This window comes from Oreochromis niloticus, linkage group LG20 (assembly GCF_001858045.2).
Source record: "Oreochromis niloticus isolate F11D_XX linkage group LG20, O_niloticus_UMD_NMBU, whole genome shotgun sequence".
NCBI classification, from domain to species: Eukaryota; Metazoa; Chordata; class Actinopteri; order Cichliformes; family Cichlidae; genus Oreochromis; species Oreochromis niloticus.
Window position 1 is genome coordinate 5,052,479 of NC_031984.2, and position 15,617 is coordinate 5,068,095.

At 41.0% G+C, this 15,617-nt stretch overlaps 1 protein-coding gene across 1 annotated transcript; it reads left to right on the forward strand.

Annotated features, from left to right (window-relative positions):
- The first annotated feature begins 1,087 nt into the window (after nucleotides 1–1,087).
- irak1 (interleukin-1 receptor-associated kinase 1) lies at nucleotides 1,088–15,606 on the forward strand. Its single transcript, XM_003457627.5, has 15 exons — nucleotides 1,088–1,440; nucleotides 4,791–4,958; nucleotides 7,447–7,602; nucleotides 7,692–7,759; nucleotides 7,872–8,054; nucleotides 9,321–9,385; nucleotides 9,472–9,583; nucleotides 10,169–10,290; nucleotides 11,531–11,735; nucleotides 12,577–12,645; nucleotides 12,811–12,898; nucleotides 12,990–13,084; nucleotides 13,364–13,988; nucleotides 14,157–14,255; nucleotides 14,366–15,606. Exons 1-15 carry the CDS (start codon nucleotides 1,329–1,331, stop codon nucleotides 14,443–14,445), a joined length of 2,247 nt encoding a protein of 748 aa, XP_003457675.1. The 5' UTR covers nucleotides 1,088–1,328; the 3' UTR covers nucleotides 14,446–15,606.
- Nucleotides 15,607–15,617: the final 11 nt, after the last annotated feature.

Below are 15,617 nucleotides of genomic sequence, written 5' to 3' on the forward strand. Positions count from 1 at the left end.
AGTATTTGGATTCCATCACAGCAATCTCAGCACTGACCAAAATAACTGTGATTGAAATCAAGCAGCTCTAGTTCTAATAATATCCTATTTTCCGACTGATAGTTAAAAACCAACAACAACAATCTGGAGTTTGTCATGCAGGAAATTATATTTAACCAGGAAACGGTTACAGTGGAGAAGCTGACACTTTGCATGTAAGAACGACCGGTCTGATGTAATACACTGATACAAATCATGGTATAGAGAAGAGTAATACTTGGATTTTCTGGTTATTTTTGGTGATTTAATAATGAAAAGTACATTTTATGCTTGAGTAATTATCATTAACCCCCCCAAACAATGAATTTAAATTATTTTTGAATTTTGACTGTGCTTCATAAATAAAAATAATACATATAAACAATATAAATAAATTGGAAATTCGGCCAAGCAAAGACTCCAATCTGGCCCCACTGGACAGCTTTTGAAAATGTGAAGGAATACATTTACTTTTAGCTGCATTTTTCTATGTTTTACAGCTTTATTTTCCACAGATAAAGACCTCTCCCATGGTCATTAATGCTAAACCAAACTAATCAGGGAGTGATAAGAAACGTTCCTGTTTTTACTGCTACAGAAATGTCTGTTTGTTATAAAGGATGCACAATTTAAAGTGTCATTTTCTGCGAATTAACAAAAGCTTTCTATATTATTTCAGGATAGTCAATAAACTACCCAAACTTTTTTTTCCAGTAATTTTATAACTTTATGTCTTACAATTTAAACCCAGAGTCATGCTGACAGATTTTTTTCATTTGCCACGACAGCTTTTCTTTGTCATGTAGAAAAACTGAGATGTGCTTTTTTCTGTCCGTCCTGTCTTCTTTTCCTATTCCTATTCCTATTAAGACATCTCGAGGATTAAATGTGTAATTAAACTGATTTAAACTGTCAGAAAGGGAAATTTCACTGGTTTGGTCCACTTCTGATCAAATGGGGGTGTATGGGGCTCACGAGGTAAAACATTTGTTTAAAAAAAAAGAAGTGAAAAGTGAAGAAAAAAGTTTTAAAACGGTTCATTTACTCGGGCTTTTATTTTGGTAGCACGGAGCGGAAGCAGCTAGCTTATTTCAGGCGGAAGCGCTGGAAGACTCAAACCTGTAGTTTGAGAGAGTTTTTGAAGTGGTTGAATAGATTCGTTCCGGGCGGTTCTGATGTGACCCAGTGATCCAGGTCCTTGTGTGAACCTGATACCCTACAGACCGCCCAGAGTTCCTCGCAGTGGTCGCTGTCATCGGTTAGCCTGTTAGCTTCAGCGTGGATTAACTTGTAGAAGGAGTTAGGTAAAGATGTCGGGAAGAGACCCGAGGGCCGTATTGTACTTCAACCTGCCCGCCTCCGTTGACTGTGAGTTCTGCCGCATCATGGACGGGCTGTCAAACCAGGACTGGACCCGCTTTGGTGAGTCAGAACCCGAACATTGACTGAGAGCTAAAGGCCAGCAGCGTGGGGTAGGAGGGACGGTGGAGCCCACCGTTAATTGGGTGTTTCATCAAAATAAACTCTAGCGTGTTTATTCGATGTAACAACTTTCAACTTTAACCGCTGTCGTATGAAATCACTACAGAAAATAAGAATTAAACAAGCTGTGAGAGCCTCAGCTGTGATTCATCCTTCTCGGTCTGCCCTCAGGTACAGGGCTTACCTGTCCCATCTATTTCCACAGAGTTTTAAAATATATAATAATATTAATAAAATATTATTTTAGCGTGAGTGTCAGCTGAGATTAAATCAGGTACAGTTTTCTTCCAATATCAGGTCACATTTTGACTAGAGTTAGTCTAAATATAGATACATTCACCGGTGTCTGTTTTGAGGAAGTCTCTGGTAGACGTTATCTGTAAGTGCACTTGGTTAATATTGAGTAAATACGGAGCACAGGAATGTGACAGAAACTGAAATGCCTGTGTTCTGACACATAATGAAATGTGATTAGGAACAGTTTGAGGTTTCTCAAAAAATCCAGAATGTTTCTGTTTTACTGTAACCTCTCTTAACTAAGGTTGTGTGGGGTTTATTTGACTAAAAATTAGGTAGAGCTCTGTTATGTTGGTGTACTTCATTGAGTTCAGGTGGCTTGAAAAATCTTAAGTTTTCTTAGAATGAAATACACTTTTAAAGTTTTACATTGTATAAGTAGCATTTGGCGATGGTGGGGAGGAAGACCTCTGCCAGTCTTTTCTACTTAAATATAACTTAAGTTTTACAGAAAAAACGACAAAGGCACAGACTTATATTTGAGCATTAGAGAACATTCACAGCTGTCAAAGTGGAACAGTGAAAAGAAATACTAGAGCAGTTAGAGGTGGGAGAAAAGGTTTAGATGTAGGGCTCAGAAACTGTATACAGATGATGGAGCCAGGGATTGTGATGTTATTTTGAAGCCTCACCTTTTAGTGTCTGTGAAGGTTCTCAGTCATCCAGGTCATCGTAGTCAAAGGAGTTTGCAAAGAAAAGCGTCTGGACTTCTTTGAGTTGCTTGAAGATGTTTCACCTCTCATCCGAGAAGCTTCTTCAGTTCTAAGGTCAAATGGCCGAGAGTCCCAGATTTTTCTTTGCAAACTCCTCACCTTTTAGTGTTTTGGCCCCCTGCACCTCTCCTCTGATATCACCATCAGTTCGAATTTGCATCACACTCGCAGCCATCGGAGGCAGCTACTTGTGATCCCTGAGACATCCCTCCATTGTGGCTTATCCTGGTCAGTATAAGCCACAATGGCGACTCTTTATCGAATTACCTCAAGTGGCTATTTAAGGAAAATCAGTTTTTGATACTCGTTTTTGTTTTAACCATGAAGGTTGGCTTGTTGTAGCTCAAAAAAAAAGAGACAAAGTACCACTAATGTGGACTGTTCCAGCTCATATTTTTTGCTGTTGCTGGTAATTTCATTTTTGCCCTGCTGTGGAGACGGCAGAACAAGCACTTCTTTGAAATGAAATGAAACCAGTTGTTAGAACAATAAATTGCCATCGCCTGTACTTTTCCTGTTTGCTTCTTTAGTCTATGTTGGGGTTTTTTGCACCTCTTCCTCCTTGTGGTAAACTCTGGTCATTTTTTTCTGTTTTCAAACTGAAAAGCGTCAGGCCCAGTTGTGTATCCCACCCACATCAGGTGATGGAGTTGTGGTTTGCGGCGGACAGCACGTGCGCTGGTTATGTCCTTGAAATCTCTCAGACAAACTCTAATGCAACACTGTAGCACTGAAGCATGAGTCACAAGTGTTAAGCAACAGATAAAGATGTTAAAAAAATATATAAGGGCAAATGTTGCGCGCTAAATAAGACAAATAACATCACATGCATCAACATGCAGTATGTGTTGTTCAGTAAGTATTTGGAGTAATTTTTATTTTCGTGTTCTCGCCTCTGTACACTTCCACGGTGAAATTTTAAAACAATCATCAAGATGTGGTTCTGGTGCAGACTTTCAGCTTTAATTCGAGCACTTTAAAAAAAGAACCGCGCTAGCTTTCTAGGAGTTACAGCCATTTTTACCCCTCAGCTGTAAAAGGCTGATGGGAATTGTCATTGCCAGGCGGGTGGCGTGGACACCCAAGTTTATGAAAACAATAACTTGAGAACAAGGCAACGTAGGGTTTTCTAATTGATACCATGAGTCCATCTACTAAAAATCTTAGACAAGCTTGAATCTCAGTGACCTCAACCTCAAGGTCAAGGCCAGAGGTCAAGTTTTCTTTAATCATTGCATTCACAAGATTTTCAGAATGAAGTCATCTAGGATTTTCAAATTGATACCATAGGTGCATGCTAGTGATTCCTGAATATCTCTACCTTGCGAAGAGCCAAAACAAATCCTCTTTTTCCTCACTTCTTCTGGAACGCCCTAATTTCCAAGTTCCGACATCTGGATTCAGAGGTATCTGGAATGCAGCATCATGCACAGTTTTAGAGGCTCAAAAGTGATTGGACAATTAACTTGGAAGCCATGTCTTGGCTAAGGGAAGCCTGTTCCTTTGTTATTTCATGACAAACTAAGACAATAAAAGATGTTGATTCAGAGTGTTGAAATTTGCATTAACTCTCAAAAAGAGGCACAAAGAGGTGTTGATATTAATGAGGGAAGCATTATTAGGCTGACAAACACAAATAAAGCTGTTAGAGAGACAGCAATCGGCATAACACAATGGATGTACTGGCAACACCAGCAACACCAGAAGGCCTGAAAGATCACAGAGGACAGCTAAAGTGTCACAAAATTATCTCTGAACCAAGAAAATCACAGAATTATCTCCTTGGTTCAGAAGATCTTCACAGCATCTTACAGAGTCAGAAACATCCTGGGTTAGGTCGACATATCTTTGCCAAAGTCTACAGTAAAGGGATGCCTTTCCTGTGCAAACCACTGGTTACACTCAAGAACAAGAAGGCCAGATCTGACTTTCCATGAAAACATCTGTTAAACATGTTATGGTACGGGCGTGTATGGCTACCAGTGAAGCCGGGTCACTAGTTTTTAGCAGAAGGATGAACTGTGACGTGTACGGGGAAATTCTCTGTTCGGATTCAACCAAATGCTGTTTAAACTTTAGGTTTTAATATTTCACATTTTCTCTTTGTGCTGTTTTTAGTCAAATTTAAAACTTATTAGATTTTGTTTTTATATTATTGTATTTTATATTAGTGATTGTTTATAGTGAGCTAGTGTTTGTCCTCTGAATTCTGTGTGTGTCTGTAAAATCAGCTTACTTCATATTACTGCAGTTTTTGATTGTACTGTTTCTGTCTCACAGCCTCTGGGATCCTGATGGATCAGAACGACGTGCGATTGGCTGAGAGGCAGGAAAGGCGGACCCACTGGGTGATGGTCAAATGCTCGAACAGGAACATTCGAGTCGGAGAGCTGATCGACCTGCTGGAGGACCTGCAGCTGTTACGCCCCCGTGATGTCATCTTGAACTGTGAGTTTACCTCCAAACACTCATGACCTTTGACCCTGAGGGATAGTATATTAATGTTAATGCCACAGTGCACAAACTGGCTGCAGTTCAGTGGGGTGCTTATGAGATAGCCTCGGTGAATAGGAGTCAATAAAGACTTATTTACACCTGCTTCTAGAAAAAAAGCCCATATCTTAAAAATTCTTAAATATAGTTGTTCCCAGGTGTCTTTTAAAAAGGAAAATAAGGTCTTAAAATATGTTGGATTTCACAGATATATGCTGTAGGTGTTTACAGCTGATCACAACCAACATATGATGCTTTGTTTTGTAAATGCTTTTTAAGTTGTTGGGTTGTTGTCCTTTAGTTATCACTTCATCTTGAATATGCTGCCTGTGGTTACCCTCATGCTTGACTTTGTTCACTCATAAGTTGATACTTAGCAGTTTAAGCTACTTTTGTAGTTGTAGCTTTAAAAAAGTGTCTATCAGTTGGGGGAGAATTTCAGAATAATATTCCTTAACATAAAACCAACAAGACTTTGAATACCTCATCATTTACAGTACATGTTATCATCACAAGATTCAGAGAAGCTGTAGAAGTCTCTGTGTGCAAGAGAAAAGGCTGAAAATGAATATTGGATACTGCGATCTTTGGACCCTCAGGAGGCACAGCATTAAAAACAGGCACGATTCTGTCATGGAAATCAGTGCATGGAGTCGGGAACACTTCCAGAAATTATTGTCTGTCAAGATAGTTCACCGCGCCATCTGCAAATGCAGCTTTAACATACAAACAGGAAGCCATACGTGAAGAAGATCCAGAAAAACCCCCTGTTCTCTCTGAACTGAAGCTCATTTAAAATGGCCTGAGTCAAAGTGGAAGAACTCTTCTGTGGTCAGACAAATTCAAATGTGAAATTCTTTTTGGAAACGTGCATCGCATCCTCTTTACTAGAGTAGAAGCTTGTTATCGGCACAAAAGCCTGAATGTTTGATTGTATAGAAGTACATCAGTGGCTATAGAACTGCTAGCCTTCACGTCTGGAAAGGCGGCATCAGTGCTCCCACCTCGATGTCGTCTTTTTCATGTTTCTGCAAGACTATGCAAAGATAAGAATAAACTTGCCTCTTATCTTTGCCTAGTTATACCACATTAGATATTTATCTTGGACAAACGGTGCTAAACAAAGCAGTATTCGCACAATAAAACCAGCACCAAAAATCAATCAATCAATCAATCAATTAATTATCCAAATTAGTAATAAAAATTTGCTTCCCATATTACGATTCCAGCAAAGATTTATGTATAGGATGATGTGGCTCCAGAACTTTTAAACTGCACTGAGTCCTTATTTAAAAGTGCAATAGATGCTGGGAGTGATGAGAGCTTATAGCAGTTTGTTTTACAGTCCCTGCGGCTAATAACCCGTACTCTGAATAAAGAATATGGGATGGTTCATGAACAATTTTATGAGCCTGATGAACAACAGTTTCCTCATTTCGACATAAGAGACTGTTTCTCTTTGTTTCCTTTGCCTTTCATGGTAGTTTTATCAGTTTCTCAATCTTAGACTCTAAATTTACTGTAAGCGAGCCAAACCAGGCTGTCATCTCATATCTAATCAAAGTTTCAAGTACTGAATTATAAAAAATACCCATAACCACAGAGCTCACTTCAAACAGTCTGAGTCTACAAAGACAGTGGAGTCTTTGAGCTAATTTTTCACATTTAAAAATCAACTTATTCTTCACAATTAAAGAATTTGTCGATATAGATGCTTATAAGTACTTATATGTGCTCTATTGTACAGATGTCAATTGCCACGTAGTCGTTGTTGTGTGCACATATACCCTTATACATTTTTTTTTTTTTATTTATTTATTTTTTTCCAGTTTTATCGCTGTTCAAAATGAGACGATCACAGTTACATCACACTTTGAAATCACTGATATCCCTGTGGGATAAAGACGAGCAGTCACCTGCATGTAGGAGATGTAAAATAATAATAATAATAACGGGGTTATCAAATTCTTTGATGAGAATTTGATAACCCATAATTAGTCCAGTAGCCTTAACAAGATTAGAACATGTAGTTGGCCTAACAGGAAATGTTCTTTCATGGTTAAATCATATTTTTCCGTGAAGTCCTTCTCTGTCACAATGGGTAAACATTCCTCTTCTTCTCCCCTTTCAAGGCATTTGTAAATTTAAGAGTTTTTGGACCTGCAGCGACCAAACGCAGAAATAAAATCAGCAAACAGAATGGGATCATAAGCTTTTGAATCTTCTGAATGCCTGCTTATTAAAAGAGTGACACTTAGCACAGCATCCTCAGTGCTGCACCCCTCCCTGTACGTGTATTGAAGATGTCTCTGGTGTGATCATATTCTCTGAAAACACTTCATCACTACACATGTTAGTGCAACGTGTCTGAAGTCCTTGTTCTCAATAGAACCTCTTGTACAGGAATGACTTTAGATTTTTCATTCTGTCTCTCTGTCTGCAGGGGTGAGAAGTCCGGACCTTTACTCCTATGTTCCTGCTCCTGCTCCTGCTCCTCGTCTTCCTTCTCCGTCTCCTTTTTCTGACTCTCAGTTTGTCCCCCTTCCCAAAAAGCCTGGGGCCACACCCATACAGAACACCTGTAGAGTGAGCTCAATAGGTAACACAAGCACACACAGACTTTTTCGTATGTCCAGTCAGCTTGTTCTGTGACACTGATGATGTCATTACTTTATTCTGTAAATAAAGGAAGTCCATTACCCAGACCTGCATCGCCCCCCCCGGGGCTGCGCTCTGAAGTGCAACAACGCCACCAGGTTTCTCTCTCACACGCACACTTACACACACATTACACAAGGTTTGTTCAATAATCAATACAAACACATCACTACAACAAAGCACGATGATGGTGGTGATGTCATCCCTCAGCCGCAGGTGATGGCGCCGGTGGCGGTGAGCAGCAGCATCCCAGTGATGCGCTTGTCATATGAAGAGGTGTATGCTGGGACAAATGGGTTCTCCCCCTGCCTGCAGATAGGGGAGGGGGGATTTGGAGTCGTGTACAGAGCGACTCTGAAGGGCATGAAGTACGCCGTCAAGAAATTCAAAGAGGTCAGCCAATCACAACGCAGTTCAGTCTTTAGGAGTTTTCAGACAGCGAGCGGTTTTCAGGCAGCGACAGGACTCGTACAGAAACACTCCGCTTACAGTTTACGCTGCAGTTAGAGTAAATTTATTTACGATCATAAACGTCTGTTTCTGCGCTGGCGCTATCGGGCGGTTGGAGTTAAAACTGTCGGGCGCCAAAGAAATAAAAGGAAATGAGATGAAATAAAAAAATCAGAAATGGTGTTTCAGACTTTTATTTTGAGGACCCGTTACTTAAAGTCTTTATTTAACCAGAGGAGTCGCCACCTGCAGGCCATCAACAATGAAGTTTAAGCAACACAAAAGTTAGATCAAAAAGGCTGTGCAGGCTTTTGTTTTGGCTTGTTACAGCTATGGACCCTATAAAAGATGAATGTAGTCTCCGGGGCGTCTGCCATTGGTTAAGTCCCCATGATGATGCTTCTAGCTAAGCGTGCTAACGAGTGAGTAGTTGTTAGCCAATTAGAGTATTCTTTTTGATTCTTTATTTTACGAAATGATCTTCATGTTTTATTCAGTCTGACCTGGAACTAGTGACTGAGCCCAAAATGTCATGACGAAAGGTCACAGAGCAGAAGAGTCGCCCCCTGCTGGCTGTTAGACGGCAGGTTTAGGTAACTTTTAAATTTGCTTGACATTTTAAACCGACCTGGAAATCCTGCGGTGGTGGTAGGGTCGGGTGGTTCCCTTCTAAAGCACGTCTCCACACAAAACACGAGCTTCAATTTTAGCTTCTGGGTCTAAAAAGTGAAGCCGACGTAGAGGTGCCTTAAACCTGCATCATTTTTAAAGGCCACTAGGGAGCGACTGCTGCTGTTGAACAAAAATTCAGTTCCTAAAGTGAGTCTGTGGGAAGACGGCGCTCTGTCAGGACCATAGTCAACACTTTACTGCTGACGTTATCATCTCAGCTTCTCGTTTCAGTCACACTTAATGAAAAATTTACTCCATTTTGTAAATTTGGGTCATTCTAAGTGTGAGAGAGGATTATCCAGGATATGCTCATTGCAAAAAACAGCTGTCATTCTCGAGGTTTTTGCCACCATGGAAACGGAGACAAAATGAGTCTGAAAGAGTCTTTTGGCTCTGTTAAGAAAAGTTAAAAGAAAAACAGCAATTGATAATTAGAGAGGGGTCGACCGCTCACTGTCTGAAAAAGCCTTCTTATTGGTCCATTTTACTGCCAGGATGTAGATTGTGATTGGTCAGAATTGCTGCTGTCGTTGACAGGACGGGCTGCTGGACTGGGCTCTGCTGAAGAAGAGCTTCCAGACTGAAGTGGAGCAACTGTCAAGGTGGGTGAAGCTCCGCAGTGAGATGCAGCAGATTTCATCTGTTCTGATTAAAGTGACATGGTTGTTATTGTGTGTGTCCTCCTCAGATTCAGACATCGCAACATTGTGGATCTTTTAGGGTTCAGTGACGGAGGAGGTTCATTGTGTCTGATTTACAGCTACATGGAAAACAGATCTCTGGAGGACCAGCTGCACAACGTAACACATACACAGATGCACACTGCTCAGATAACTCCAGGGTTTTTCCAGGTTTTCCCAGGACTCGGGTGCTTTCTGGGTGTCATAGCTGGTCATTGCTGGGTCTTTTCAGTGGTGGCTTTTGCCATTATCCCTGCAATATTACCGAAAGAAAGCTGGCAACACTGAAACCTGATACACGCAGTGTATCATCCTTCATCTGTTGCTCCAAGTAGATGTGAATAACAGATTGTGATATACAAATAAATAAGATCTACTGATGGGAAGTGAATATAAATATGAAAGGCTTGTTAAATAATGATGGTGGCTCTTAAGCGTTTATATATAGTGAATGAATGTGAGCGTGCATGAATAATGGCATTGTAAAGCGCTTTGGGTGCCTTGAAAAGCGCTATATAAATCCAATCCATTATCATTATTATATTAATCACCGTTACCTCTTTTGTGCATCCTCCATGATGCTCTGTAAAAACACTCAGGGCTGCACCGGAGTTTCAGTGCTCGGGGAAAACCCTGCACACTACATAATTTACAAATGTTTGTTTGTTTCGGGGGGGTGTTTATTTCCGTGTGTGTGTATTTCAGGAGTGTGCGTTGCTCTCGTGGCCTCAGAGAGTCAGTGTTGTTAAAGACGCATCAGAAGCTCTGCAGTTTCTCCACTGCCCATCTGAAGGCGAAAAGCCGCTGATCCACGGAGACGTGAAAAGGTGAGCTTCACCCTGGAGCTGTTCAGTGTATTTATGAATCCATATGTGTTAAATGGATCAAAGTGAACAGCTGTATTACAGTCTTTAGGATTATTTTTATTTGACATGAGTCACTGAAAAGTGTAGAAAGCAGAAGCTATACTGGATTATTTCCAGCAGGAAGAGAGAAATGACTGGACACGATGAGTAGCTAATCTGAAAGTGACAAATAATATTTCTGTTTATAGGGCATAAATTCCCTTTTTCAAATTTCAGCCTTGATGATGAATTTATTTTTATTTATGTTACTGAATTGGAAGATGGGCTAGTACCTATATAGCGCTTTTCTAACTGAGCAGTCGAAGCACTTTTTACTACAAGCTACAGTCATGCTCGTTCATACACATTTATAAAGTGCCGTATTCTTCGCCTTTAAGCACTAAAAATCACAAGGGATGGGACTGCGACATATGCACTGCAGGACCAGGGATTGAACCACCGTGTACGACCTGCTCTGTCTGCTGAGATCGAGCCTGCTCCATTTGTTTTAAATTTTTTCACCATTATCCTCTTTTATATGACCAACGCAGGAACAGTATGAAAGATGAGCTTTTTGTAGTCCAGGACGTTGCAATTTCACCACAGCAGACCAACATTCACCCTCGTGTTATTAATCAGTCTGTCGTGAACTGTAGTCTGTTCTCTTCTAACTTCTCACATTTTTCCTCTAGTCAAGGAAAAGTGATCAGGAAAATAAATATTTATGGTGTACTTTGTCATTCAGCCAAACACAACAAAGAGAGGAAGAAGCCCCTCTTCTTCCTCTTCTGCTATCCAGAGGTCGCCCTCATTTATTTGTTTTCCTCTGAATTGTGTGTAAAACATGTCAGCGTAGGCAAGACCGTCAGGTGAAATTTCATTTGAAATTCATGCCTTCATTTCACAGTTCATACAAAGTTCACAGGAAAAAACCATCAAGATGAAGTTTCCGTTGAAGAAGTAATGAAATGATTTGCATGAAGTGCATTTACCGCCACATTTACTCATTTATCACAGTTGATGTGTTCCACCTGGTTATAAGGCTGCCTGATATCAAAAAGTCGTCTGTGATGTGTTTTTGTTGTGTTTCTTCTTTTTTTAAAAGAGTCTGTTAGTTCGAGTATTTGCACTATTGCGACGCACTGGCAAAAACGCAGCCTCTGCTTTCACCTGGTGTGTTAACCTGAACTCTTTTTGTTTCTGTGCCTCTGTTTCTCTCCAGCTCCAACATTTTGTTGGACAGTCACATGACGGCGAAGCTTTCAGACTTCGGTCTGGCTCGGTTTGTACCCACCGGCACCTCGGCAGCTAGCACGACATCTGTGGGTAAAACAACAACAGTGAGAGGAACGCTGGCTTATCTGCCGGAGGAATACGTGAGGGGCGGAGAGCTGGGACCCAAACTGGACGTTTACAGCTTCGGAGTGGTGAGATGACGCAGGGCCTCTTGGGAAAAGAAGTCTGTTAGTTTAAGAGGAACTTTTTGAGCAGTATGGGAGGACTCTGTGTATTCATATATTCCTAATCATAAAAATATTTCTGCTTTTCCAATAACATTTTGTAGTTTGGTACAGAAACAGGCCCATTTCTATTATGAGAACAGTGGAAAATTGTGTGAAACATGTATGTTTTTAATATTATAGGACTTGATTTTTAATGCAGTTTTTAATTCCTAATCACTATGATGTGATGTTTCGATGTGAACCATGGCTAACCGTTGAGGAGTAGCAAGATTTACAGCTGCCTGCCTCAATTTTGATTGTTCCTCTAGAAAATATTTGAAACACCACAAAAGATGTAAACAAGAAGTTATAGATTTTGAAACCGAAGCACAGAAGTAAAAAAAAGGACCTGGAAACAGAATGACTTGAATTTGTGCTGATTAAAGTATGACGGCGTTATCGTTTGATCTGTAATACTAGTATACTGTAAAGCATAATTTTCACCCCAAGCTTCAAGCTCATTCTCCATAAAAATGATTGAAAAGTATAACACACATAAATACACTAAAACATCAGCCATTAAACCATAAAAAATATCATAAACATAGTAATTTGTAGGTGGTTTTGTTTATAAAATAAGCCACCTATTAGTTAGAGAAACATCTTTGTCAGTTGTAGATTATAGAGTTGGCAACAGGAAATATCCTGTTTTAGGAACCGACGTGAAACTGAACATATTTATTCTGAGACCAGAAAACAGAAGAGAAACACAGCAAGTGTCTGAAAATGGTGCGTGTGTGCCCACACATGCATGTGTGTGTTTCAGGTGCTGCTCGAGGTGCTGACTGGACGTCGAGCTCTGGAGAAAGATGGGACGTATGAAGGGAGATACCTGGTAATAACACAAACCTGCTCACACAGTCGATTTGCAGATTGGGTTGTTTTGAATCTGCAGCTTTGGGAAACAGCAGAATTCTTCCAAACCTGGCTGGTGTGTTTCCTTGCTGGTAACCTGGTCTGTTTGAGTCGGGCTTACCTTGGTTTTGATTCTGGTTCACAGAAGGACCTGGTGGAGGATATCAAGGAAGGTCCAGGTGGCTCAACTGAAGCAGTTTGGAAAAAGCATCTTGACAAACGGCTGATTTCAGGTCAGTGTTTGAGCTAAGACCACAGTCCCTGTCCTTCTTGTGCCTGCTCCATGTCCTTCCCTGTTAACTGTTGTGTTCATTTTCATTGCAGGGGGCACGGCTGAGCCTACTGGTAGCCTGCAACTGGCGGCTCTGGCCTGCAGGTGTCTGACAAAACTCAGGAGGAAGAGACCGGTAATGAAAGATGTAAGAGCCAGCCACACTCACTTGGTTTCTTCAGAAACGGTTTCATTAAGTCTGGACTTTGTCAGATGTAGTTTCAGTCTCTCCAGACCTCCTCAGATGTAGTTTCAGTGGTTGCAGACTTACTCAGATGCATATCCTGTCAGTTCAGACTGGTTCTGGTGCAATTTAATTTAATCTGGACTTCTGTGACTGCTGGCTAGAGCACGCTGGAGTTCCTCAGGGCTCCTGTTTGGATCCTCCTGTTTTTCACCTCAGTGTGTTGTTTTTGTTTTTTCATAGGTGTGTGCATCTCTTGAGGACGTATATAAAATGGTGAGGGAGCCCCCCTACCAGTCCTTCCCCAGACCTCCCCGCTCTCTGGACTCTAATATACAACAGCTTTCCAAGGAGCTGAGTAAACTGGGACCACTGGAGAATACCTACCAAGTGTCACAGTCAACCAAATTTTCTTCCTCTCCCTCTTTGGTCACCCTCGCCCCTCCTGACCCACTTCACTCATCGTCATCTCTTCCCCCGTCATCCATTTTCCCTCCTGTGTCCTCCTGTTCGTTCGCTGGTCCGTGTGAAACCGACGAGAGTCGAGGTTTCTCCCAGTACGACCTTCGCTCTCAATTGAGATCAAACGGGACCAGCTGCAGGTCTTTATCTCCTTCCACCAAAGCCCAGTATCACTGTCCAGCTAGGCTCACAGAGGTTGAGTGCAACCAGCCTTCGGTGCCCACTGAGGACCAGTACAATTTCCCTCCCCAGCCCAATAGCACCAGTTTCAGTATAGCACCCGGACCACTGACAGGGGCCCCAACAGGACCAGAGACTAGAGGGCAAACCACAGCAGGGGCCGATGCAAGACTCTACGGCTTCTCTCCTGCAGGGTCCCTGAAGTCAACATCTCCAGAGCCCTCAAGTATGTGAGCAACTCATTAAAGGACCACACCCTAGTTTCTTCAGACATTACTGAACAGCTGTCCTAAACTTTTCTTTAAAAAGCAGAATTCATTATCGGTTTAGGACACTAAACACAACCGAGTTGATTCAATGAGTCTGAAACTTTATCTATTTCCTGTTTGTTCAGTTCAGATAAATTCCAGCAAACAGCGACTCCTGGAGAAGAAAACTCAGTACGAGGAAGGAAGGATTCGTACTCCTGAGCTGCTGTCGTCTGAAGACATCTGTATGTAAACGACACTCAGGAGTTTTTATGATACCTGTTGTTTTTGTTTTGTTTTTTGTTTGAGTGAACCAAAAACAAAGAAACATTGTGTTTCTCCTGTGTCTGATCAGATGAAGAGAAGAGTTCTGGGGACATCAGAGGACCAGAGGAGAGCGATGAGCTGGATTATCTTCCCACTAAAAACAAGTGACTGCCGTTATCTATTATGGACACAAAGTAGAGGACCAAAGATGGGATGTTTCTCGAATGCAGCTGTGGATTTCATCATCACTAATGTTCTAGAAGAAACTGCTGGATGGTGGAGCTGCTGGTGTGTCACATTTCAGACTGCTGGTGAATCCGGGTTTCATAGCATAGCCCCAGCTGTGCATTTACCAAAAAACATCACTGGGTTCAAACCAAGTGATGCTTATGTCAGCGTAATGCAACATTCCTGTTATTTTAATCTAACTGAAACTATTTATTCATAAGTCTGTAATAATTTTAAAATTCACATGGAAATATTTTTATATTTGTAATTGTGTCATACAATTCTGAAAACACAGTATGTGCTATATGCTTTGACTGCACCAGAGTTTGAGACGATGTTTTATGTTATTGAGCGCCAACACAAACCTGCAGCGGATCGATGGCTGTTGTTCAAAGAGCAAGACAAAGGTAACATCAGAACGTAGCCACTGTGATGTCACATGTTCTGCATTTTGAAGCTGTAATGTTATTATCGGCGGAGCCAGAAGACGTCATATGTGGACAGGAGGGTGAAATGTTATCAGGTACTGTTACCTGGCTTTACTGGCAAACTGCATCTATAAACTGTACAGGTGGAACACTGAGACACCGCTACCTGTTAAATACAATATTAGATTTTCAGTCACCAAAACTGAAGCACGGAGAAAATATAATCAGATGATGACATTTTTGTAGCATTTTTGTTTTTGTAGCAGCCTCTAAACATGTTTATTTCTTGTAAAATTAGACATTTTAACACTGGACCATTTACTAATTTCAAAAACTGGCAAAAGTTTGGTTTCTCAGTGTTCCTTTTTTCTGTCTTCATTCGCCAGTTGCTTATAGCAGATGCGCCCTTAGCCTGATCCTGGAGGGGCCAAACGGAGTTCTTCCTCCCCACTATTACTTAGTGCTTGCTCACAGGGGATCATCTGATGGTTGGGGTTCTTGCCCTAACATTTATCTTCCAGTATAAATCGCACTGAAGCAACTGTATAACACTTAAGATAATTGTTAATTTACTGGTTTACTTGGTTTTACTAGTTCTTCACTTGAGACAGCTTCATTAAATCAGCCAAACTATTTTTATAATTTAATTAAATAAACACGTTTTTAAAACTCAGTTATTTTGTT